This window comes from Myotis nattereri, assembly GCF_964212035.1.
Source record: "Myotis nattereri genome assembly, chromosome: 6".
Taxonomy (NCBI): Eukaryota; Metazoa; Chordata; class Mammalia; order Chiroptera; family Vespertilionidae; genus Myotis; species Myotis nattereri.
In genome coordinates, this window is record NC_138081.1 from 89,173,922 (window position 1) to 89,201,654 (window position 27,733).

Genomic DNA, 27,733 nt, shown 5'->3' on the forward strand with positions numbered 1-27,733 from the left:
CTCCAAAATTTATAGGGAACTCATACAAGTTAACAAAAGGAAGATAAACAATCCAATCAAAAAATGGGCAAAGGACCTAAATAGACACCTTTCAAAAGAGGACATTCAGAAAGCCAAGAGACATATGAAAACATGCTCAAAGTCACTAATCATCCGAGAGATGCAAATCAAAACAACAATGAGGTACCATCTCACACCTTTCAGACTCGCTATCATCAACAAATCAACAAACGACAAGTGCTGGAGAGGATGTGGAGAAAAAGGAACACTTGTGCACTGCTGGTGGGAATGCAGACTGGTGCAGCCACTATGGAAGACAGTATGGAGTTTTCTCAAAAAACTGAAAATGGAACTCCCATTTGACCCTGTGACCCCACTTCTAGGAATATATCCCAAGAAACCAGAAACACCAATCAGAAAGGATATATGCACCCATATGTTCATAGCAGCACAATTCACCATAGCTAAGATCTGGAAACAGCCTAAGTGCCCATCAGTAGATGAATGGATTAGAAAACTGTGGTACATCTACACGATGGAATACTATGCTGCTCTAAAAAGGAAGGAACTCTTACCATTTGCAACGGCATGGATGGAACTGGAGAGCATTATGCTAAGTGAAATAAGCCAGTCAATGAAGGAAAAATACCACATGATCTCACTCATTCATGGATAATAGAGACCATTATAAACTTTTGAACAATAATAGATACAGAGGCAGAGCTGCCTCAAACAGATTGTCAAACTGCAGCGGGAAGGCAGGGGAGGGTTGGGGGGCAGGAGGTAAGGGGGTAGGAGATCAACCAAAGGACTTGTATGCATGCATATAAGCATAACCAATGGACATAAGACACTAGGGGATAGAGGAGGCTAGGGGATTGTCTAGGGCGGGGGAAAAAAATGGACACATATGTAATACCCTTTGTAATACTTTAAGCAATAAAAACATAAATAAAAATAAAAATAAAAAATAACAGCAAAAAAAATAAATAAATAAAAATGAAAAATTTCTGATTTCCTAGAACTAACATACTAGTGGGGAAAGACAGACACTAAACAACGAGTATAGTACATCATCACATTGTTTAGTGCAGTGGTTTTCAACCTTCCTAATGCCGTGACCCTTTAATATAGTTCCTCATGTTGCAGTAACCCCCAATTTCATTGTTACAAATTGAATATAATTAAAGCATAGTGATTAATCACAAAACAATATATAATTATATACGTGTTTTCCCATGATCTTAGGCAACCTCTGTGAAAGGTTCGTTCAACCCTCAAAGGGGTTGCGACCCACATGTTGAGACCCGCTGGTTTAGTGTATTGAAAGGAGGTAAATGTTCTGGAAATAAAAAAGTAATGTAGAAACTAGTAATCACAGGAAGTGTCTGAAGGCGTGCTGGGGCGGCTGCATTATTAAATAGGGTAGTCAGGGTAGGCCTCATGAACACAGTGGTAGGCAGAAATGAATGGACTGTGTAGTGAAAAGAGTTTTGTCTCATGTTTCTACTGGATTCCTGAACATCTTCTCCAACTTGTTTAAACTATAACTAGAAACACTCCTATATCTTTGAGCAGTACCTGCCTGATAGAGTCCTTATTCACACAGTTGTTACATTGTGGGCCTTTACTCTGGTATGTACATTGCCTTCTCTCCATCATGGGATTCATCTGTGATCAACTTAAACCACTTCAGAACGCTAGAAGCACTGAACTAAAAATCACCAAGTTTCTTGAAACGCAGCTGACTAATGAGGGTGTAGAATCCATAGTGAAATGGCTACTTTTAAAAACATGAACGAAGACCTTAGAGCAAAATATGACATGGTTACCTACACTCTAGGAAGGACAGAAAAACAAACGTTTTCTCAATAAGGTTATCAGAACGATCTTTGAAATATTCTTCTCCCTGTAGATGGGTTTTGCTGAAGTCTTCTTTCTCTCCCAGAATTTCTTGTGACTTGCCTTGGTGAGCCAGTCAACTGTCAGGCACTGTTTGGGAACCCAATTGTTTCAAAAGGATGCTCTAGCAAATTGGTCTAAACTTTGAATATAAAAAATAAAGCAAAATATATCTAATTTATAATTCAATAAGAGTTGATAGAGATGTGACCTGGTTAACTAAAAATGTAAAGTTAGCATACACACTATGTATACCATGTCTGGAGTTAAAACAATGCTTGGATTTTTAATATCTTCTCTATATGATGACGCTATGATACTCTTTGTCTTTGGGGTAAGATTCACCTCTGGACTAAAGTTTATACCATTGACCTTATTTGGATCTTTGATTCCTGAATTGACCTTCCTTAACTAACATTGCACAGATTAACTGTTCCATATATTAAAAAGTCACTTTTGTTACATGACCGAGTCACTTTTAATATTAATTATTCATATTAATGATGTGGTGGACTTTTACCAGTTACTTTTCCAATGGACTTTTCAATGTATTCTGAGGTTTCTTATAGGAGGAAGGATATGATGATGATATCAGAGCCCAAACAAGGTACAGCTCATATTATCCCTGGGTATTTACTACAGTTTGATGGATCTCAAACTAATATTGAGACATTTATCACTTTCCCCCATTCATTGTGAGTCTGGGTACATAATATAGCACTGATGGAAGACCACCAAACTCTCTTTTATCTTGGGTGCATTTGGTTTAGCATCCTAAGCATAACATAATGGAGAGTATCTTTTTTCTCCTTTACGAGTTGCCAATATTCTTTTTCAGAAAATACATTCTTCTCTTTATCTCCTACAAAATTGTCTATATTTTTATTTACAACACTTCAGGAAGTATTTCTTTTTAAGGGATGATATCTTTTATTGTAGAAAATACTACTGCTTTATCAATTGTAGCCTTTAATTTGGAGCCACAGCCTTAACTGTGGACATATTCCATGTTCAGTCCTTTTCTCTAGATTCTTTCTTCATCTCTATCACAGCCAGATTGATCAGAAACTAGTGAGACTGATGCTTTAGTGCCCCACCCTCAGGCAGGCCCATTGCCACGCCCTGCGCTTAGGTTTGTATTCTTTTTCTTGTGAGACCCCTTCTAATTATATAAGCTTCTGCCCTATTTCTATATAGGACTCCAAAGGAAAAGGCTCATACAAATAAAAAGCACCCCAGTGTCCTGATTTGAACTGAGACTATACCTTTGCAAATGAGCAGTCTAATTCACTTAGGTTTGGTTAACTCTCAGTGGATAGAGGCAATTCACTGCGGCTTTGGTTAATTTTGAGTGCAGTCTTCTGCAGAAGCCTCTTTCACGGTGAGAAATTAACACTTTGGGGAACATCTATGTGCCATGTTGTTACTATAAAATACTTTGACCCCTACTGAAACCCCAAACAGTAGAAATTATGGTCCCAAACTCTGTGTCAGAGCACTAAGGTACTTGTGTCAGCTTATACTGCTAGAAAGTTTGCATCTGGATTTAAAGCCGGTTCTGTCTTAGAGCTCATGGGGCCTCCACACAGCACAACTGTAGTGCTCTTTTTACTTTTCCTAAGTTGATGCGTGATTTTACCGAGATCATCCAGAATGCAGGTTAGAGATAAGTGTGGGGGATAAGGTGCTCAGTAATTTTCCCAATAAATTACTTAGTAATAGGAAATTAGACTGCATTTTTCCACTTGTTACAAGATAAAAAATATTAATAAGTACTATTTATTAAAAGAAATGCTCATCTCTAAATAGGGTGGTGGAGGCAACCTTTTGTCCTACAGAATAACTTTTTACTTTCCCATAAAACCAATATTGCCAGTCTTCCATTATTCATATTCCTGTGGAAAAATCTGTTAGGGGTTTTAGCCAGGGCCAGGAAAATAAAAATAAGAGCATGCCCTGGCCCTAACAGGTTTAGCTCAGTGGATAGAGTGTCAGCCTGCGGTCTGAAGGGTCCCAGGTTCAATTCAGGTCAAGGGCATGTACCTTGGTTGTGGGCACATCCCCAGTAGGGGGTGTGCAGGAGGCAGCTGATCAATGTTTCTCTCTCATTGATGTTTCTGACTCTCTATCCCTCTCCCTTACTCTCTGTAAAAAAAAAAATCAATAAAATATATTTTTTAAAAAAAGCACGCCCTGGTTTCCTGTTTGTCTAATTATAGATGCAATTAACATTCTGGGTAGGCATTTTTAAAATCTGGCCATAGTTTTGTAAGGAGCTGCAAAACAGCAGAATTCCTTAATCCTTGGACATGGATTTCTACAGCTTCTGCCAAATGCCTTCAAGCTCTGCTCAGCCCCTGCGCACTCTCCAGGCTGCGGTGGGGCTAGTCGCCACAGTCCGGAAGGTCTTGGTAGGAGTAGCCAGGGCAGCCTCGATGGGCTTTGCAAGCGATGAGCAGGTGGTAAAACCCGGGCAGCAACACCAGGATGCCCACGATGAGAATGGCAATGGCCCTGCTGGGTCCTGCTTCGCTGAGGTAGCCCGCCAGCAGGAGGCAGCCGGTGATCAGGAGAACAGCGCCGATCAGAAACTGCAGCGCGAAGCAGGCAATGGCCTTGTAGGGAACCTGAGCGGGGCTTTCCTGACACTTCAGTAAGTGCGATCTCCCCACTCCGGGACATCTTTGGGGTTTACAGCCATCTTCGGCGGGTAAAGTGTCCTTCTGAGGGTTCATGTGTCCATCGTCAGTGCTGGAGAGCATTGAATATTTCACTTTGCTCCTGGGGATCCCAGCAGGCACGTTGGTACAAGCGGGCACCATAGCCCACAGAGGTGTCTGGGTCCCCGCGCCCCTCGCCCGGCAAGGGCCCTCGGACCACGCGGAGGATTGTCTCAGCATCTCATTCACCTACTCCTCCCCGCAACCCCCCAATTAACTCCTGGTGGGCGACAGCTGGTTTCTGATGGAATCCCTCTTTTATCATGCAAAGCTACAATCCTTTGGTTTGATGGTATATTGGTTCTATTTGTTACATTCTTAGGCCACTTCTAGTAAACTCCCAGACTTTTTATCGTTAAATTTAGATGGAATAGATTAGATTAGATTAGATTTATTAGATTTCATTCAATTTCACAGGATTTCCATTTCCTCTAAAAGTTCATAATCACATCTCATTCTTGTGTGATCTCCTCTTCCATTAGTCTAACAGGAAGCACACATAGCTAATCTGATCAGCCTCAAAGGGAACCAAACCTGAGTGAAATCCTGGCTCTGCTTCTGGTAGGGGGTTTGGGGACTGCAACAGGCCCTGTTCCCCTGGGCACGATGGCTTCCTGGGGCTCTTTGTCCATCAGAGTGGAAGAATGAAACCACAGAGGGAAGATGGTATAGCAAAGGTGGAAATTGAAGAACAAGCAGAGACTGTCACATGGGGAGGGGGAAAAAGTCCCACCTAGTTCCTTTTTCCATGGTTTATAAAGGCTGCAGGTTTTTTGTGCCTCTATATCCCCTCTGATTGGTCAGTATTCCCCTTTGATTTGGTTACTATAGTAACTCCTGAGCTCAAAGGTCAAACCTCACCTGGGACTGTGAGGCCCGCCCCCTTCACTGTTCTCGTATTTCCTCTGGGCTTTCTTCCTCCTTTATTTTTAAATTTAGACATTTTGCTACTCCCAGTTCCCTTGTCTTATGGAAATGTAACTGCTGCCTCTTCCAACTCCCCTCTCAGATGGAAATGTAAACTTTTGCAACTCTGTAGCCCTGTGTTTTTTTCATGGGTCCCCTTAATTTTAAAAGTTCCCCAAACCTGCCTATTTCACCCCTAAAAATTCCTATTTTACTACTTCCTTCTGTAAAATGGGCATTGTAACATGCGCTGTGTAAGACTCTGAATACTTACTTACTGCAAGCTGCCTTGCTTATAGCAGTTGCTCTCCCTGATACTTCAAGGCATTTCATCCCTACTAGTATTTGGGGCTCATTGTATAGATAACAGCTCTCCTGCAAGTTGTACTACCTAGACATTGAACTGGATGCCTTTGGGGGTGATGTGCCCTTGGGAAAACTAGGGCTTGTCAGAAGCAAGGTGGTCTTATGTCAGGCTATTGCAGAAGGGGTTTCTACTCAATGAGAGGCTGAATTGGAAATCTCTATATTCTTCTCTCTCAACTCCTATTAGAGTTTGGACCTGAGCTACAGCCTCTGCTTCAAGGTGTTAGGTGGCTCAGGAGGCGCCGTAAGAAATAATGAGAGCCGAGTCAATCAGAAAATAAAGAAAAAGAAAGGTTTTAATCTGCGTCCCCGGGCAACCCAGGAACACCAAAGACAGGGCCAGTGGATTCGCACCAGCAGGGAAGGGGGGTTTCTTTTCAGACAGGTGTTTAATGAGGGGTGAGGGCATGAGCTGAGGAAGCTCCCACCAAGGGGGTTATCAGGGTATTCAGCTGAGGAAGTTCTGGCCACAGGTGTGGGCAGGGTATTCAGGAAGGAGTCAGTATCTGTGTGGGGATCGGCATGGATTTCAGGGAGGAGCCTGTATCTGTGTCTGGCATGCTGACCTGTTAGAAATTCCAGGGAGGGTCCATTATTTCATCACACATCTGTATGTAACTGATCCTGGGCTCTCCGACCTAACACAAGGTTCTTCACCTAACAAATGTATGATTTTCCCTTTTCTGTGATTACTTCCTACTAACCTGTTCCTTCTGTGGACTAAAGGGGCCACATGCTGACCTGACAAGCTCAGGGAAGGCCTGCATGGCGGACTTGCAAACTCAGAGACCTAAAGTAACCACAAAGCATGGCCTGAAATTAAACTTTAACTAAAAGCAGTTGTGGTGGGTAATTACGTCCTAGGCCGGTATCTTCACTAACAAGGTCAACCTTTACCTTAACTGAGCCTATCTGTCTTTTTGCATCTATAATAGCATATCCTTGAAGTGTCTGGGTAACTTGAAACTTCCTTTTTCCTGGACCCCTTGTGGTACAACCTAATGTGCCTGGGCTCCAGGACAGAGACCACAATTCCTTCATTGTTATCATGTTCATTGTTCCTGCACCCACCAAGGTATGTGTCCATCATTTTACTTTTCATCCAATCACAGAGGTTTCCCTGCTTTGCTTTCTCCCGCCTCTCTAATCTATCACCAACAAACTTCATGTAGCACTCCTTGATTGCAATGTATAAAAATAGAGAAAACCCGCCATTCTCTGGAGCATGATCTCACTTCGTTGAGGTTCTGCTTCCTGGCAAATGTCCACAGTTTGACTCAAATAAACTCACAAAAAATTCTTCACAGGTTTGAATGTTTTTTTACATTAACACTTCTTAGTAGAGTGCAATTCATCTTAAAATTTATCACCTACTTTAGTCATTATGCTACTTAATTCAATTTAACCTCATCTGGAATGTATATTTTAAATTCAAACAGCAAGTTCTAATTTTTAAATGTATTCATTTGTATTTGGTATTACCTTGCTATCCAGACTAGAATATAAACTTCTCTGCGGAAGTAACTGTATTTCTTCAAAATTTTCTTACCTACAGAGAGCATAGCAGTGAGCCAGTTGCTTTTAGTAAACCCAGTGTTTGTTGGTTAAATTTATTACAAAATGTAAATATATAACAAGACAAGTCTCCCTACAAGTATTTAAATTTAAATTATAATATTACTATTATTAACACAGTATTTTATAATGCGCAATCTCTTCTCCCTAACATCTCTCAAACATCATCCCAATACACCAAGGTTGTGGGTTAGATCCCCATCATGGCACATACTAGAATCAACAAATGAATGCACAAAAAAGTGGAATAACATATCCATGTTTCTCTCTCTCTGTCTCTATCTCTCTCTCAAAATCAATATACATACATATATATATTAATAAATATTTTATTGATATTTTACAGAAAGGGATAGAGAGTTAGAAACATCTATGAGAGAGAAACATCAATCAGCTGCCTCCTGCATACCTCCTACTGGGGATGTGCCAGCAACCAGGGTCCATGCCCTTGACCAGAATTGAACCTGGGACCTTTCAGTCTGCAGGCCAATGCTCTATCCACTGAGCCAAACCAGTTAGGGCTCAAAATCAATATATTAAAAGAAATTTAGTGAGCGGGTAAAGTATTAAATAGATCCATGTGCTTTCATAAGAGTTCTTTATTTCAACATTCACAATTATTTTAAATCAAAGAATTAATGTTTAATTACAATAATAAAATAAATTTTAATGTTTCACTGATACTCAATTTAATTGTACTTAAAGAAAAAATACACACTACAGAAAACTCAGAACATTTATAATTCCTATTACATGCTTCCTGTTTTTCAGTTTTAATACAGGATATCAGTGCAGACTATCTCCTAAATCATTTTAATTTTTGAAATTTCAAAGTGTTTATCAATCTCCTGACAACTAATCTAAACACAGTTTACTCATTTTTTATTAATAAAGTATTATAATTAACATTTGCATAAGAAGCACAAATTAATGCGTATATTAAAATAGCCTCTCTAGTTAGATTTTTTAAGAATTCTTTTACACTGATTTTACTCCTCATTTAAATCCCAGATGAACTTCAAAGGCAAACCTTTCATATCCCTTTGGAATATTTTGTCAAATCTTTCATTTTGCTCCACTGTCAAGTGATGTTTCCAGTCTCCAATGGTACCTAGAAATAAGCACATGATCGGCACCTGGGTGAGTAAGTGGCACTATCAGGGCAAGAGTTTCTTCCCACCCACTTTCATCTCCTCTTCAAGCCACGCTAAATATCTGGTAGTTCTCCATGGGTTTGATACTTCATGTTTCCTTATACAGAATGAACTAAGAAACAAACTGAAAAACACTTCTAAAGTTCACTATCCTTAGCTATTATGGTCTCACCAACCACTACCATTAAATTATAACCTTTATTGAGATGGTATAACAAAAGTAAAATAGAGGACTAGGTTAGAATTTTTTCATATATTTTACTAAATACCAGGTACTAAAGAAATACAAGTACCATATCATTTCACTCATATGTGGAATTTAATGAACAAACTGAATGAACAAGCAAAATAGATAGATTCATAGATAGAGAGCAGACAGACAACTCTGGTATGGGGTAACTATTGGTAGTGTAGGGTAGAGAGAATGAGGAATAAAAAGAGAAAGAACTCATGGACATGGCCAACAATGTGGTGATTGTGCGAGGGAGAGAGGTGGGTAGAGGTGGAAGATGAGATGAGAGGAATTAATGGGGATGGGGAAAGAATAAAATAAAGAGAAAATATATATACAAAAATTAAAAAAAATGCTGGGCACCATAGTTGGCAAACTATATCTATCATGTAAATTAATTCTTAACACAACTCCACAATATCAACATTTCTTCCTTTTTAAAATTGAAAGAACTGAAGAGATTAAGAAGTACAAACTGGTAATTACAAAATAGTCATGGCATGTAAAATACAGAAAGAGAATATGGTCAATAGTATTATAATAACTATGATTGATGCCAGGTGGGTACTATAATTATTGGAAAGATCACTTCATAAATTATATAAATGTCTAACCACTATGCGGTGTACCTGAAACTAATATAAAATAATCTTGAATCTCAACTATAATTTAATATATAAAAATTAACAAATAAAAAGCTAAAGATAAAATAAATAAAATTGAAAAGAGCCTGGCCAGCAGAGCTCAGTGGTTGAGTGTTGACCTGTGAACCAGGAGGTCACAGTTTTATTCCCAGTCTGGTCACATGCTCGGGTTCCGGGCTCAATTTCCAGTGTGGAGTGTGCAGGAGGCAACCAACCAATGATTCTCTCTCATCATTGATGTTTCTATCTCTCCCTCCATCTCCCTTCCTCTCTGAAATCAATAAAAACATACTTTAAAATTTTAAAAAACATGCAACCCAAAGATTTTCAAGTAATGAAATCAAGGTCAGAGAGGTTGTTCAGAGCTCTCATTGCTTCAGTTTTACTTGATGGAACTTAGAAACTGTCATTAAACCAATTTTTAAATGAAGATTATTTGGCATCTTCAACTATCAAATTTTCTTATTTAAACGCTAGAGGACCAGTGCATGAAATTTTGTGCACTTGGCAGGGGTGGGGGGTCTCTCAGAATGGCCTGTGTCCTCTTGCAGTCCAGGACTCCTGAGGGGATGTTCACCTGCCAGCTTAGGCCTGCTCCCTGGGGGGTCCAGCCTAAGTTGGCAGTCAGACATTCCTCTGGCAGCCAGAGAGCCCTTGGGGGATGTCCAACTGATGGCAGTGGGCCTAAACCATCAGTCAGACATTCTTAGTGCTGCCGAGAAGGTGGGAGAGGCTTGGCTTGTGGCTGAGCAGAGCTCCCCCTGTGGGAGCACACTGACCACCAAGACCCATCTCCTGCATTGCGCGTTTGCCTTCTCATGGTTAGTGCATGTCATAGCCACCTGTTATTCTGCCATTAGGGTCAATTTGCATATTACCCTTTTATTATATAGGACTAGAGGCCCGGTGCACAAAAATTTGCGCACTCGGGGGGTGGGGGGGAGTCCCTCAGCCCAGCCTGAGCCTTCTTGCAGTCTGGGACCCCTTGAAGGATGTCCACGTGCTGGCTTAGGCCCGCTCCCTGGGGTATTGGGCCTAAGCTGGTAGTCATACATCCCTCTGGCAACCCGGGAGCCCTTGGGGGATGTCCACTTGCCAGCAGGGAGCAGGCCTAAGCTGCAGTCAGACATCCTTAGTGCTGCTGAGGAGGCGGGAGAGGCTCCCGCCACTACCCCTGTAATGGCAGCCGTCAGCCTGGCTTGTGGCTGAGCAGAGCTCCCCCTGTGAGAGCACACAAACCGCCAGGGGACAGCTCCTGCATTGAGCATCTGCCCCTGGTGGTCAGTATGTGTCATAGTGACCAGTCATTCCCAGTCGTTCTGCTGTTAGGGTCAATTTGCATATTACCCTTTATTATATAGGATTACCATTGGCATTTGGAACAATTGGCAAGATATTTATGGGCATGAGAATTACTCTGTATTTGGTCTAGTTAAGCAATGATACTTAAAAGCTGATAATAAATGGGACAAAAAAGAAACACTTCGTAAAAAAAATAGCAATATCAAGAGCAATTTCAAAAAGATTTTCATTACCTAAGAATAAATATCTCTCATCAAAATGCTAAGTTATGGATAAATTAGTAAATAAAATATGAATAAAAATACAAATTATGTTCTAGAAAAATGTACACTAAAAGATCAAAAAATTTTTTAATTGAAATTAAGTATCAGGGGGAAAATATATTCATTCTTAATTCCTAGCATGTCATAGAAGCACAATAAAAATTAATTGCATGTTGTTATTGAATACTTGAATTCATAGCATATTGGTTTCATGAAGTATTAATCTACTTTTTACATTGAAGAAATATGACACATGAGGAAATAACTGTAACTCAAACTCCCTCCTCCACAACAAAATACATGTTGGGTTTACTTCTAGAATGTTCTAGGAGAAATAAAGCAAAACAATAATTGGAACTGTCCTGATCACACATATGCATCACCTTTGGGTAAGAATTACTAACCAATTTTAAAGAGTAGGGACACGTAGACTAAAAGGAAGGAATGCAATATTGATTAATTAGGTTCAAGTGTTAGACTATGTACTAAAAAATTGTGTACTTTCCTGGGATACTTTTCAGGGCCATTGGCAGTTAAGATCTTTGATTCTCTCCAGGTTCCAAATGACATTACTGTACTTAGAAAGACACGGTAAAAACACCCCTTAATTAGTGTAGGGACCAAGCAATCATGGAACTCTCAACACTTCTGCTTCTAAAAACCCCTGAGCATCACCTTTGCGAAGAAAATGTCCTTCATCTGTTCTTTTCCCAATTTCATATTTTAGAATTTCATCATAATTTGCTCTTGGATCAGACTTCATGTTCTGAAATGTAGCCTGTTTCACAATAGCTTCCACATCCTCTTCACTCAGTTCTTTCTCAAGAAAACGGCTGATTTTAAGCACAGAACTTCTGAGATCCTGAAAGAATTGTGAGTATGAGAAACTATTCAGCTTACAAAGAATGCACGAGTTACATCACAACACCTTTACCACATTTTGGAAAACTGAGGAGATTTGACTTATTGTAAGTCTAAAGTTTGACAAAGATATATTACTTTCCTATTCCTTCTATGAAGATGAGTGCTCTGGTTGTCAGCTTTGTTAGAACTTTCTACTGTTTGATTTAACAAGGACAGCTTACCTTCATTCACTCATTCATTCATTCAACTAGCACTTTTAGGAATGTGTTAGGTTTCAGAAACTGTGATAGGTGCTGGAGAAGTTTAAGAGAACAATAACGTGCTATCTGTGCTTGTTAAGAGTTTACAATTTCATGAAGGAAAGAGTTAAACAAGTAATTAAATGCAATGGCTACAAAAAAGGAAAGTCCAAGTTTGGTGGCTTTATTGGTTATTTCTACCAAACACAAATTAAAGAAGAATTAACATCAATCCTCAAACTCTTCAAAAAAATCAAAGGGAGGAAATACTTCCAAACTCATTCTATAAGACCAGCATTACCCTGATACCAAAGCCAAATGAGAACACGACAGGAAAAGAAAACGAAAAACCAATATCACTTATGAAAGATAAGATACGAAAATCCTCAAGAAATTACTACCAAAACAAATTCAGTAATGCATTAAAAGGACTATATGCTATGAACAAGTGGGATTTACTCCTTGAATGCAAAGATGAACAGCCCTAGTTGGTTTGGCTCAGTGAATAGAGCCTCTGCCTACAGACTGAAGGGTCCAGGGTTTGATTTCAGTCAAGGGCGTGTACTATGATTATAGACTCCTCCCAAACCCGGGCCCTGGTCAGGGCACGTGCAGTAGGCAAATAATCAATGTGTTTCTCTCACATCAATATTTCTCTCTGTCTTTCCCTTTCTCTGTCTTTACTCTCCCTAAAAATCAATAGGAAAATATCTTCTGGTGAGGATTAACAACTACAACAACAAAAGATCAGGAACAAGGCAAGGAAGCCAATTCCCACCATTTATATTCAGCCTAATACTGGAAGTCCTAGCCATAGTAAATAGACAAGAAAAAGGCATCCAAATTTAAAGAAAGACGTAAAATTATGTGTTCACATACAACATGATTATATACATAGAAAACACTAAAGATCTACAAAAACAAACTAACAACAAAAACCCTGTTAGAACTATTAACAAACTCAGCAAAGTTGTAGTATACCAAACCAACATCCCCAAATCATTTGCATTTATTTACACTAAAAATGAACAGTGGTTTACCAAACTGGTCTCTAACTAGTTTGCCTATATTTACTAGTATCACTTTTAAACCCATTAGAGGGAATTACATTCTTAAGATACTAATTCTATCATATACTATTACTCAAATAACTGTTAAAGGGCTCATTATTGCTTTTAAGATGAAGAAACTACTATCACTAACAAAGTCTACAGACCTTGCATGGTCTGGCTCCTACTGTATACACCGCTCTATCTTAATCTTTTAATCCCTCCACCTTGCTCATTAACTTCTTCTTTCCAAGATATCATGCACCTGACAGCTTCAGATAATTTGCATGTTCTCTCTTTTTGGCTTGGACTTCTCTTTTACTACTCTGCCAACTCATATCTATTCGCTTGAAGTTGTCATGTTACTTTTCCAGAAATACTTGCCTATTACCTATACCAGATCAGTATATTTCATGTACTATCTTATCATACCTGCACTTTTCCTTGATAACAGTTTTCAGAGCTTTGAAGTATATATACCTACTTAGTGAATACTTATCTTCCCTGTTGGATTATAAATTCTATAAATAAAGGGTTCAATTGTCTTTGTCTTATGATTTAGCGTCTGTCACATAATAGGCATTTTAAAATTTTGAATTAGTGAGCAAGTAAGAGTTGTAGCAGTGAGTCAACATATCAACCAGTGATCACAAAACAGTCAACTTCAAATGTGTTTGGTTGGGTTTACACAATGTATAAAGACAGTTTCATTGGATGCCAACTTGTAAATATTATGTGATTTCACATGAAAGCTACATTTCAAGATTCTCTTTAATAAAAACAACAACAAAACACAAAGAACTTGCATAACTGGGCACACAATTACCTCTGACTAATTGTCCAAATCTTAGTGCCTTCACACCCCAGGGTTGTTTTTGCTTATTGTTTGTTTGTGTAATATTTTTTTTTTTTTTTTTTTTTTTAGAGAGAGGAACAGAGAGGGAGAGAAACACCGTGCCTCCTACCAGGGATCAAGCGTGAAACCCAGGCCCTGCCTGGGGATCGAACCAGCAACGCTTCAGTGCATAGGATGACAATCAACTAGTCACACGGGCCAGGACTGGCCCCACTCTTTCGAAATGCCTTTTCTCTTTTTTCAATCACTAGTCATGTGAGTTTGCCCTTAGAGACACAGATGGGTGCATGAAAAGGAACCACATAAGATGACTGTACAGTGGGAAGAGAGCCCTGAGGAAACCAATAATTGAGGGATGGGCAGGAAATGAGAAACCCCTGAAAAAGCATGAGAAGTATTTAGGTTCCAAGAAAACTGGGAAAATGTGGTTCATTAAACCCAAAATAAAAAAGGGTTTCAAAGAATTAATTTTTTAAAATAACCTTTGCCTCTTACCTTTTTCATTTCCTCATACATCATAAACAGAATACTGAAGTCATGTCTGTGCTCATACCAGCCTCTGACGTGATCAAACCAACGGCTTCCTACCACTGGGGGGGGGGGGGGGGGAATTAGTAAGTGACAAGGTAAAGATGCTGCACTCAACAAACAGCAAGCCTGAGTCTTTCTTTTCTGTTCTGGAATCCCCTGGAAGGAAAGTAAAGCCCCCACCACTGGACATCTATATTACCTGGTAAAAATGGTGCTTTGGGAAACAATTTCATGATTTTAATGGAAATCTGCCTCTCCTATGCATGTAGGGAAAGCAGCAAAGGAGAAAATAAGAAGCCCAAACAATTCATTGTGAAGATTTCAGGGAAGCTCCTTACTTTCTTACTTCTTCCACCTGAAAATCTGTCTTTATTTCTCCTTTTATTATCTATTTTAAGATGTCTGGATAGCAACTTCAGATATCTATAAGACAGAACCTGAATCTAATCTTCTAAATAAGTGAGAGCCCCAGTTCCACATTCCACAAGCCTCTCCCATCAACCTATCCTCCTCAGTGTTGAGATGAATATTGCCCCGCTGCCATATAAAGCCTACCATAAGTCCATGACAGAACACAAACACTACATACACTTTGAATGGGTACACCATTGTGGTTCTCTTACGATCTGGCCAGACAGTTTCTTAAACAATATGCCTTTGCAATCATAGCAATCCCCAAAGTGGTCCTGGTGAGAATAGAAAGGCCATTGGGTGGCAAATTAAATTAATAGAGCAGTAACCACTTATGTGCATCCAGCTTCTATCATTACTCTTCTTTCTTTCCTTAAAATGTGTTCCCCAAGGTTGAGAATTTGGCTAAATGGCAACATGGCCTCATAAACAAGTTGAATGCATAAATTCATAGTTACCATTTCCATCTAGAAACCTTTTCATGAAATGTTCCATATCTTTCGCAGCTTCAAGTGGGACCACCATATTTGAAAAGTGAAAGAATGAAGTCATAACATCCTTGGGGTTTCTGTAGACGTAAATAATCTGCAGGAGGTATAGTAAAACAATTTTAACAATTCTTGGTTGTCCATACAGGTTGTTTTTGTTTTTGTCATTGTTTATTCACACCAACGTATGTCACTATATGAATGCATAATAAGTTGTTTCATCCAGCTTATTACTCATGGAAATTTAGTTTATACCTAAATAGGTTTTACCTTTTATTTCTAAAAGTACAATTATTCATTTGTAAGGTTGGTTAATATTACAAATTACCCTGCATAGAAACTCTTTCAGCCCTAACTGGTTCTGCTCATTGGAGATAGTGTCAGCCTGCAGACTGAAGAGTCCCAGATTTGATTCCAGTCAAGGGCATGTTCCTTGGTTGTGGGCACATCCCCAGTAGGGAGTGTGCAGGAGGCAGCTGATCGATGTTTCTCTCTCATCAATGTTCCTAACTCTCTATCCCTTTCCCTTTCTCTCTATAAAAAATCAATAAAATATTTTAAAAAAGAAAATATAGACACTGTTTTAATGTACCCTCTGTTAGCGTTAAGAGACATTTGATAAAAAGCCCAGATAGCATTTGAGAGCATTTCAAAAAGGAAAAACTACTTAACAGGTGATGTTGAAACAAATAATTATCCTTATAGTATAAAACTGGAATTCTACTTCATACCTCACACCAGACCAAAAAAAAAAAATCATTTACAAATGGAATAAGGATTTAAATATGAAAGCAACATTTGACATCTTAAAAATAAAGAATATATTTCTGGTCTAGAAAAGGAAAAGATTTCTTTAAAAAAATTTATTTCTGTTAAAATAAAAATTAATCAATTAAATTATATTAAGTTTTAAAGAATGCTATTAATCAAAATATATAACATGAAGTTACAAAAAGCAACAAAGGATGAGAAAAGCAACACATATAACCAATAATTTATTATTATCCAGACTGTATATAAAAGAAATCAATAAGAAAGAGACATGAAATTTAAAAATTGGACGAAAATTATAATAATTCCACAGAATAAGAAATTATTATGGCCAATAAACATATCAAAAAGTGCTTAATCTCATTATTGATTAGGAAGATGTAAACTCAGATTAGTTTGAGATATCATTTTATAATTTATATAAAAACTAAAAAGTTTGGCCCTAACCTGTTTGGCTCAGTGGATAGAGCATGAGACTGTGGACCGAAGGGTCCCAGGTTTGATTCTGGTCAAGGGCAGGTACCTAGGTTGCAGGCTCCTCCTGGGCTGGATGCTGGTTGGGGCTCATGCAGGAGGCAACCAATCAATGTGTTTCTCTCACATCGATATTTCTCTCTATCTTCCCTCTCTCTTCTACTCTCCCAAAAATTAATGGAAAAATATCCTTGGGTGAGGATTAAAAAAAAGAAAAAAGAATGTGTATTGCGATGTAATATATACATTTCCTGCAACTTACCTATCCATCAATACACTAAACATTGTAGAGCAATAGAATAAATTCTACTAGACCATTAAAAAGAATAGAATTTTATGTGCTGTCATCAAAGAAATGTTGCTGCTTACTATACAATCACACTACAAGCAATGTGTGGGATGACCCAATTTACGTATATACTTATAATTCCATATATATTTATCTTTGCTAATTTTAATGTAAAACACATAGAAAAAAAAGTTGGGCACATTTCCTTGGCATATTTGGAGTGGTTAAAAAGAAAGAAAAAGCTGCAAATAGTTTTGAGATAGATGGCATAATTATTGACATTGTTAATAAAATGTTAATTAAGGGTTGGAAATAAAATTATTTTTACAGGTACCATATGGACTCAGCAGATATTAAGCTTGATAATGTGTAAAACAGTATCAAAGATTACAATAATCACATTTGAAAGACTATGGATGAGTGGGGCTGGGAAAAAATATTTGAAGAAATAATTTTTGTTTGTGCCAAAGGTTCATAAGCTATTTATATGACTTACTTTAGCTTTTTTGCTCTTGAGACCTTTTGGTACTAAATAATACGGGAGGTGGGAACAGAAGAGGCGAGGAGATGGTCTGCTGAGAAAGTCTGTTTTGCGTATATTGTATTCCAAGAAGGGGATTCTATCAAGCGTTGCCAAGTCTTCAGTTCTGTTACGATGACCCTCAAAATAAATCAAGCTGAGTATCTGCTGAGTCCAGATGGTACCTGTAAAAATAAATAATTTCATTTCCAACCCGGAATTAATGTTTTATTAACAATGTAAATTATTATGCCATCTATCTCAAAACTATTTAGAGCTTTTTCTTTCTTTTTAACCACTCCAAATATGCCAAGGAAATGTGCCCAACTTTTTTTTTTCTATGTCTTTTACATTAAAATTAGCAAAGATAAAATTAGGTGTTCTAAGTTCCCTTTTTACTCAAAAAGAGTTGTGACAGTCGTGATTTAAATCAATCCTTCAGCTCTTTTGTTCCCTGTGATTCATGTAAGTTCTGTTCATGTGATTTTCTGTGGCTGTCTCTGTTTCTCCTTCCTTAGTCTTTCTTAAAGCTTTACCTTTTGGAAATAGAGACAGTTTAAGAGCTCAAGACCCCTTTCAACTTTTCTTTTTAGGTCTCCCAATACAGTGCTAAATGAAAGTACTGATGGGCATTCTTGTCTCATACTTGATTTTAAAAGTTACACTAGTGCATTTGATGTTTGTGATAGTTTTTGGCAGAGTCTATTCATCAGGTTAAAGAAGTCGACTTTCTCCCTAGTTTGCTAATAGTCTCCCTTAGGAATGTATGCTGAATTCTATTAAATGCTTGTTCTGTACCTGTTGAGATGATAATTCAGGCTTTCTTCTATGCTCTAGTAATGTGGATGAACTGCATTCATATATGTTCAAACCAATCTTGAAATAAAGCCACCTTGGTCACAGTGGTATTTTTTTTTGTTTGTTTTTTTGGCATTGCTAGATTTGTTTTTGCTTATATTTATTTGGTTTAGGATTTTTGCACCTATGTTCATGAATATATAATCAATGTTCTAAAAGAATGTAAGGTGTCAATAATCTTGCAATCACTGCTACTCAATTGAGTAGATTTAATTAGATACAGTAGGTTTGATAAAATTTATGGTGAATCCTGGAGAGTCACTCATCTCCCCTCTAAGATGAGTAAGAACTCAGCAGGTTGGCCTAAGGACTGGTGTGTGGTGTGCCAAATACTTAGGCTGGATTAAGGGTAAAGGAAAAATTCTTATGGGCTGCTTAACCTAAAACTAAGCAATCTGAGGCACTACCAACATCTAAGGGAGGAAAACAAAAAAACACCTTATATCAAATGTGCTGACACATTTTGCAGAGTAGAAACATCCAGGGAAAAGGCATTGTATTAATAATTTGGGGAAAGTAAACAGGGTCCTGAATTTCTAAGTCAATGGTAAATGGAGGGACTGGAGCACTTTCAGGAAAATCAGGAACGACTTTTTTTGTATTGACTTTGACTCCAATGTATCTTTGAGCAATATTAACCACTTGTACAACATTGATTCAAGAACTCCAATCACCCTGTGTTCTAAAAAGCACATATAAAAAATAAGCTTTTAAGGGGAATGTATGATTTGAGGACAATTTACTTTAGTTCAAAACTATTTCATTATTATAGGGAAATAAAAGCAATTAGAGTAATTGAAAAGCATATTAGGAATTAGTTCTGACTGAGAGATGCTTCTAACCAAAAGCCTGCTGGGTTTTTTAAATATATTTTTTTCCATTCTCAGAGAAAGCCAACAGCTAAGCATGGCCCTAATATCTGCTTTGGCTCAATATTTGGTTTCTTCCGAGGTGCCTTAAAAGATGACAATATATGCATTTTAAATGACCTTATATAGTAACACTTTGAGATTTATTTAACTTTATTAAAAATCTTAAATGGTGCTCTAAATGTAGGCTGGGCTACTGTTAATGTCTGGAAAAGGGCTCATTTGTACACATGCATTACCAAACCAGAGTGAAAGCTGATAGCAGGTAGTCCACTCCTCAAACTTACCAGATTTTGGATACGTAATTATGAAGACATCATCATCTCTAATTTCAAAGTCATCTAGATTTTCTAGAAAGTCAGCATCAACTAAAGGAGATTCAAAATTATAGTCTTTAAAGTTCAGCAAATATGTGTCTTTGTTGTCCATACTTATTCACCTACAAGTAAAAACAAATAAAATTCTTTTCAATTTCTTAGTATTTTATATTATGTACTAACACTTACTGAGTGTTCAATATATGCCAAGCACCTTTTAAATGTCATGTGTCTCAACCCATGCCATACTAAACAGCATCCTATATAATAAAATCCTAATGTGCAAATAGACTGAATGGCAGAATGACCAGTCACTATGATGCACACTGACCAGCAGAGGGCAGATGCTCAATGCAGGAATTGACCCTGTGGGTCAGTCTGCTCCCACAGTGGGAGTGCTGCTCAGCAAGAAGTGGATTCATGGCTGGCAAAGGCAGCAGCAGTGGTGGGAGCCTCTCCTGCCTCCACTGCAGGTGGGTGGTACGAAGTGAGGGATGCCAGACTGTGAGAGCTCGGGACTGTGAGAGGGATGTCTGACTGCCATCTTAGACCTGATACCCCTTGCAGGTGGACATCCTCAACAGGTCCCGGACTGGAAGAGGGTGCAGGCCGGTCTGAGGGCCCTACCTCCCCGCCCCGCAGTGCACGAATCTGTGCACCAGGCCTCTAGTGCATATATAAAAATTTACTCTTGGGGACAACCAAGATGGTGGCATAGGTAAACACCTGAATTTGATACTGCGCACAACCACATTAAAAGTACAACTAAAAGACAAACCAAATATCATCCAGAACCATGGGAAGGCTGCTTGAGTAGAAATTCTACAACTAGAAGGAAAGAGAAAAGTGCTTTGAGTCTGGTAGGAGGTGCAGAGATGTGGATGAGTGGAAGTATGGAGGCACATGAGAAAGGGGCTGGCAGCTGGGTACACTGTTGTCTTTTTCAATCGGGAGGGAGATACAAGCTCCCCGCTGCTCTGAACTCCAGTTCTGGGTGAGAATTTGGGGACCCAGCCTCATATGGAGAGAGACTGGATTGTCTGTCATCGGGTTGGAATGTGAGGGCAGCTTTCTTGCAAAGGTGCTTGCAGTGGTCATTGTTCCTGCACGGGGCAGCGGGACACAGACCCCAGGACCTCTCAGAGGCAGAGCAGTGTGCCAAATGGCAGCCATTGCGATTTGCTCTGCCCTGGTGATTTCCTGAGACCATGCCCCACCCAATTTACAACCCCACCCAGGCTGTGCACAAAGGCTTTTGCATATGAATGGCCTGGTGTTTCTCCGCCTAAAAACCTGGGCAGACTCAGTGAGCGCCAAAGCCCCACTGAAGCAAGTCCTGCCCCATAAAGGTGTCTCCAGCAAAGAAGTTCTCCCATTGTAGACAAAACTGGCCCTCACAGACTATTGTCCTGGAGGTCAATTACTCCCAGTGACACCAACAGCAATCAAGGCTTAACTACAACAAGACTGTGCACACAGCTCACAAAGGGGTGCACCAAGAATGTCCACCTTAGGTAATTAGGGAGGCTGAGCCACTGGGCCCATTAGGACACCTAGTACACAAAGGGACTCTATCAACACAGGGAAGCAGCCAAAATGCGGAGACAAAGAAACAGGTCACAAATGAAAGAAATGGAGGAAAGCAAACTACTGGATATAGAGTTCAAAACCACAGTTATAAGGTTACTCAAGAATCTTCTAGAAACCTCTGAGAAATATAGTGAGACCCTCAAGGACATGAAAAAGGACCAATTAGAAATTAAGCATACACTGACTGAAATAAAGAATAATATACAGAGATCCAACAGCAGACTAGAGGATCCCAAAAATCAAGTCAAAGATTTGAAATACGAAGAAGCAAAAAACACCCAACCAGAAAAGCAAAAGGAAAAAAGAATACAAAAATATGAAGTGCATTGAGTCTGGTAGGAGGTGCAGGGACAACTTCAAGCATACCAACAATCCGAATTAAAGGGGTGCCAGAAGAAGAGAGAGAGCAAGATATTGAAAACCTATTTGAAGAAATAATGACAGAAAACTTCCCCTACCTGGTGAAAGAAATAGACTTACAAGTCCAGGAAGCACAGCGAACCCCAAACAAAAGGAATCCAAAGAGGACCACACCAAGACACATCATAATTAAAATGCCAAGGGCAAAAGACAAAGAGAGAATATTAAAAGCAGCAAGAGAAAAACAGTTAATTACCTACAAGGGAGTACCCATACAACTGTCAGCTGATTTCTCAACAGAAACTATGCAGGCCAGAAGGGAGTGGCAAGAAATATTCAAAGTGATGAATAGCAAGAACCTACAACCAAGATTACTCTACCCAGCAAAGCTATCATTTAGAATTGAAGGTCAACCCTAACCAGTTTGGCTCAGTGGATAGAGCATCAGCTTGCGGACTGAAAGGTCCCAGGTTCGATTCCAGTCAAGGGCATGTGCCTTGGTTGCGGGCACATCCCCAGTAGTGGGTGTGCAGGAGGCAGCTGATTGGTGTTTCTAACTCTCTATCCCTCTCTCTTCCTCTCTGTAAAAAATCAATAAAATATATTTTAAAAAAATAGAATTGAAGGTCAGATAAAGAGCTTCACAGATAAGAAAAAGCTAAAGGAGTTCATCATCGCCAACCCAGTATTATATGAAATGCTGAACGGTATTCTTTAAGAAGAGAAAGAGGAAGAAAAAGATAAAGATTAAAATTATGAACAATAAAGTGACAACAAATACATATCTAACAACAAGTGAATCTAAAAATCAAGTGAATAAAATATCTGATGAACAGAATAAACTGGTGAATAGAATAGAATCAGGGGCATAGAAATGGAGTGGACTGACAATTCTAGAGGGGAACGTGGGTGTGGGGGGTGAGGGAAGAGACTAGACAAAAATCGTACACCAATGGATGAGGACAGTGCGGGGGGGGGGGGGGTAAGGGCAGGGGATGGGGTGGGAACCAGGTGGAGGGGGGCTATGGGGGGGACAAAGAGGAACAACTGTAATAATCTGAACAATAAAGATTTATTTTTAAAAATTTACTCTTAATAGCAACCAAACATTTCTAGAGGTTTTATCACTGTTTTAAAGAGGAGGAAACTAAGATATTAAAAGGTTAAACAGCTTTTCCTAAAACCCCATGAGGGAGGTATTATCATGATTCCAAACATAGAACCAAGGAAAATAAGGTAAAGGAGGTGCAAGGTTGCCCAGCTGGCAGACCTGGCAGGATTTGATGCCAGACTATTTGGCCACAGAGCCCATGCCTTCAATCACTTTACTAATACAGTTTCTTAGTATTTCATATTTTTATTATTATAGAAATAGGAAATTTTCCAATAAATGTACTTTTTTTTTTCTGGAACAGAAATAATCTGTTGTCCCTGAAAGAAGCTTCTGAGGCTTTGGGATCTGTCTACTATTTCAAATAAATTGTGGAATATGTTGTGTGTGTAACACCAACTGCTTTTACTTTGGAGATGTCACCCTCATATAGTTGCAAGATATTGTATGGCTTTTATTACATTTTTCCAATTGAATTTTTATCAAAAACCCTAAATAAATCTAAATAAGAGAGTCCAAATATAAATAGGAAGCACATAGGTTAAAGACATATATGTTCAAAAATTGGACAGAAATCAATATATACAGATAGATAGATAGATAGATAGATAGATAGATAGATAGAGAGAGAGAGAGAGAGATAGATTTCAAAGAGGGAGAGAGAGAAAGAGAGATAGAAACATCAATGATGTTCTGCCTTCTGCATGTCCCCTTCTGGGAATTGAGCCCACTATCCAGGCATGTTCCCTGACCAGGAATCAAACCATGATCCCTGATTCATAGGTTGACGCTCAAACACTGAGCAAAACCAGCTGAGCGAAAAATCTATTCTTGAATGTTAAATAGATGAGGAAATCCCAGAAGTTCTAATAACACTAGGTTTAGAACCAACACACATGTTAGTTGTGTACTTTTAAAAATTTTCTGTGCACACCTAGAAAATGAATTTGTTAAACTTGCATATAGGGCTTTGTCTAAATTGCATGTCAAAAAACATTAATTCTTTTTTTTATTTTTTTTATTTATTGCTTAAAGTATTACAAAGGGTATTACATATGTGTCCATTTTATCCCCCCGCCCTAGACAGTCCCCTAGCCTCCCCTATCCCCCAGTGTCTTATAATTCTTTTACAAACAATCTAAATCATCTGACCAATAGAGGAAAGTTAGAGGTTAGAATTTTGCTGAGTAAGAGTAGAAACATCACTTGTATTAGAATTGCCTGGGTTTTGGTAAATGTTCATATTCTAGGCCCTATAACAGACTGATAGGATTAGAATTTCTGGAAAGTGTGCATTTTAATACTACGGATCACACTTAAAAAAAGGGGGGGGGACCAAAATACTGTTTTTTGAATGGTTATCTCAACCTCCAGAGAAGGCTTTGTGGGTGTTATTTTATCTCCAATTAATAGATCCAGTTGAGGCCCTACTAAGTTGCTAGAGCTTTCCTGACTCAAGGTGAAGTCCAGGCAACCTCAACTATTGAGAAGTGAGGATTGAGGAGACTGGCTGGTAAATCAGAAAATACTTTCAAGAGATAGATGGAGTGCTGTTATGACTTTGCTATTATGAAATTTTCCAGGAAAAACTTCCGTGGATAACTCAACCTTTAGAGTGTGGTGAGGAAGAATTTATACTGTATTACATGGACACACACACCAAAAAGCACCAATTCCAGGAATTCTGGATTCAGAGCAAAGAGTGTCAGGCAGCCCACAAATACATTCTAAAATCACTCCTTTTAACTACTTATTATATTTAGTATGTCTTACACAGTCAAGAGAGAACAAGCGATTTTGTCACAGAAACAAGGAGGAAAGAGTAGAGTGTAGGATGCATTTTTATATAGGATCTCGGGACTGGCCAGTCATATATTGTTTGTATCTCCTTAGTGAATATAGGGGAAAGTATAAAGAAAAAAATGTCCTGTGTTTTCCTTATTCTTGCCCTGCGTCCAAAAGAAAAGGAAGAAAAACAGAAAATTGAGGAGAAAGAAATAAATACATTGTATGCTGAAGAGAGGGCAAGACTTGAAAGAGGCTCCATGTCTACGTTTTCACTACTCACTGTTACACGTCAACTGATGAAGCAAAATCCACTTCTGATACAACTGCATGGATGACAGGGAATGCTGTGTTGCTGAGAAATAAATACTCTCTACAAGTGTATTTTGGCCAATGAGAAGTGCTCTAGGGAGTCAACAGATAGCTCAGTTTGAGTAAATAAATTAGGTAATACTTTATTAATATTAGGAAATAGGCATCTGATTAGTCCAGATAAAGCAGGAGTCAAAACAGGTGGCGATAATAAAGAGAGCTGCTTGTAACCAATTGTCATATTTACCTAAATTGGAAACTACAACAACAGGTATTTGAAAGCTATAGCAACATCTTCCTGGGACATGAAGGATGACTCATGAATCTTTTAGACCTATCTCAGGAGGCTGGTGTTCCTTTCCACGTTTTTACTCCAAACATCCTATGTAAAACTGGCTATGGCTATGGGAGGTTCAGAGAACTTTATAAAATCAGTGTATTTGAATTCATTTTCTAAAATGTCCGGGGTTGTCCTTCCTAAGTGATGGCCTTTCACTCCTATTTTTTTGCTTGTTTTTTCAAATATATTTTATTTATTTTTTTAAAAAATATATTTTATTGATTTTTTACAGAGAGGAAGGGAGAGGGATAGAGAGTTAGAAACTTCGATGAAGGAGAAAGATCGATCAGCTGCCTCCTGCACACCTCTTACTGGGGATGTGCCCTAAACCAAGCTATATGCCCTTGACCAGAATCTAACCTGGGACTTTTCAGTCCACAGGCCGATGCTCTATCCCCTGAGCCAAACCGGTTAGGGCTCCACTCCTGTTTTATATTGCATTTTTTCAGGACACATTACAGAAGATGCAGCTTATCTCTTTTACATTCTACAGTAATTAAACTATGTCTCACACCTGCACTGGCATCTCCCTGGAACCTTTCTCCCATTTGTCAGTCATCTGTTACCTACATACACTACTCTTTGATAATAATTCTCAGGTTTCCACTAGCAATAGAATTTGATTCTAGGGGAGGTTTTAAATCTTTTCAATGAACAAGTCTTCACTGGGAAAATATAAGGTTTAAGCTGAAGAGCATTTAAGCTTACAAAAAGTTCAGCCTTCTTTCGTTTCTCATAATGTTCATAAATTAAGACAATAATCACTTTTGTGATAGTGGCATCACCTAAAGAGTAGAAATCAAAGGGAGTAGACTACTTATTAAAATGAATAGCTCAGCCAAGAACCTCTGATTTTTTTAACCCAAATTTTTATTGAACTAAATGGTGTAGGGGTCTTTTGAGATGTTTTTCCTCTTGTCCCTCAGTAGGCCAGTTGGCAGTAACTCTAAGTGAAAAAGATAGTATTGCATCCGTGACCAAAGGAATTGTTTTAGCTTTCTCATTTCCATACCAAGCAATGATATGGTACATGCAACAATTAAAAATATTACTAACCTTTTTGCTTCCATGGAACTTTCCACTGCTTGGTGTTGTTTCCTAAGATTTTTGGAGGTTGTATTCTATTCCAATAATGGTCTGTCCAAACTACTAACTAAAGACAAAATAGAAAAAGTGATTTGAAAAGCACTGTATAATTGTGATACAATAACTTATTCTTCTTCCTCTACCCACATAATCAATTCATTTTGTCTTTTTATATATTTTAAGAACTTGAATAATTGAGGTAGTTAGGAGCATATCACTTTATCCTATCTAATAATAGACAAACATGGTAATTGACCGTACTTTCGCTATGCCTTCCATTGGCTAATCAGCATGATATGCAAATTAACCACCAACAAATATGCCGGCTAATTTGCATACTGCAGGCAGGGCGGGACAGCGCCATCTCGCTTGCCCTGCCACCATCCGGGCCTGCTATCTGCAACCTGAGGTGGCAGGCGTCCGTGTGCATCCTGACCCGGGGCGGCCAGGCAGTGCAGCAGCGATCGTCCAGCCCACCCAGCCTCCATCTGGGCGCCCCGTGTGCGACCTGACCCAGGGTGGCGCCCCAACCCCCAGATCAGCCCTGCCACGTGCGCGACCCGGGGAGGTGGGGCAGGCACCGAGGGATCGGGCCTGCCATCTGCCACCCGGGGAGCGGGCCTAAGCCAGCAAGTGGTTATCTCCCGAGGGGTCCCAGACTATGAGAGGGCACAAGTGGGGCTAAGGGACACCTCCCCACCCCCCCTCCCCTGCCAGTGCACAAATTTTTGTGCACCGGGCCTCTAGTATCTTATAAAATTATATCATACTAGAGGCCTGGTGCTTGAAATTCGTGCACAGGAAGGGTCCCTAGGCCTGGCCAGCAATCGGGGCTGATCAGGGCCTTCCGGCTGCCAACCCAGGCCTCCCTTCCCCGGCTGCTGGCTGCAGGCCAGGGCCTTCCTTTGTTCTGCGCTGGCTCCTAGTGGTCAGCGCATGTCATAGCAAGGAATTGAACTCTCAGTCCAACTCCTGGTCTCCCAGTTGAACTCCTGAGGGGACACTTTGCATATTAGACTTTTACATATATTGATTATATTTCCTAGCTCTGTCTGCTGAGAGACATAAACGCAAAGAAAAATCAGACAAATGAGCACTCTTAAAGCCAAGATCTTGATTACTAAAAACCTTTCTCTATTTCTAGGAATCAGGAGAAATGGCAGGTTGCAGAGGTGAGATAAGGAAAGTACATATGGGCCTGTTACATCTTGTTATACCACAAAGTAAAGAAATACTCAGAGAACAATGGAGACATGTCAAAAGGACACTAGAGCCAGCTTAGACTTATTGCTTCTGACCATTTCAGGGACAATTTGAATAGTAAAGTAAGTAAGATAGTATGGATTATCACCTCTTTTTCTAAATACTTCAGCAATACCTCTGTCAATTCACTTTGTCTGTCTCATAGACAATTTATGTGATTATCTTTCTTCCTTCATCCAGATAACAGCAGACTTAACATTCATCACTTGGAGGTCATGGACTCTCCAGACTTGGCCATTCAAGGAGTTAACTGTTGATAAACCTTGATTTGTCCACCTTTCCTATG

The 27,733-nt window shown here is 39.1% G+C and overlaps 2 protein-coding genes across 2 annotated transcripts; both read right to left on the bottom strand.

The window, feature by feature from the left end:
- Nucleotides 1–4,286: 4,286 nt before the first annotated feature.
- On the bottom strand, nucleotides 4,287–4,724 carry LOC308521784 (transmembrane protein 230-like; the record flags this gene model as incomplete). The annotated part of the gene is made up of 1 exon (XM_081094888.1): nucleotides 4,287–4,724. The coding sequence occupies one exon, from the start codon at nucleotides 4,722–4,724 to the stop codon at nucleotides 4,287–4,289; it is 438 nt and encodes a 145-aa protein (XP_080951014.1).
- A 3,734-nt stretch (nucleotides 4,725–8,458) lies between these two features.
- On the bottom strand, nucleotides 8,459–19,712 carry LOC308521841 (amine sulfotransferase-like; the record flags this gene model as incomplete). Its single annotated transcript, XM_081094955.1, has 6 exons — nucleotides 8,459–8,580; nucleotides 11,740–11,926; nucleotides 14,568–14,662; nucleotides 15,473–15,599; nucleotides 17,533–17,741; nucleotides 19,571–19,712. The coding sequence occupies 6 exons, from the start codon at nucleotides 19,710–19,712 to the stop codon at nucleotides 8,459–8,461; spliced, it is 882 nt and encodes a 293-aa protein (XP_080951081.1).
- Nucleotides 19,713–27,733: the final 8,021 nt, after the last annotated feature.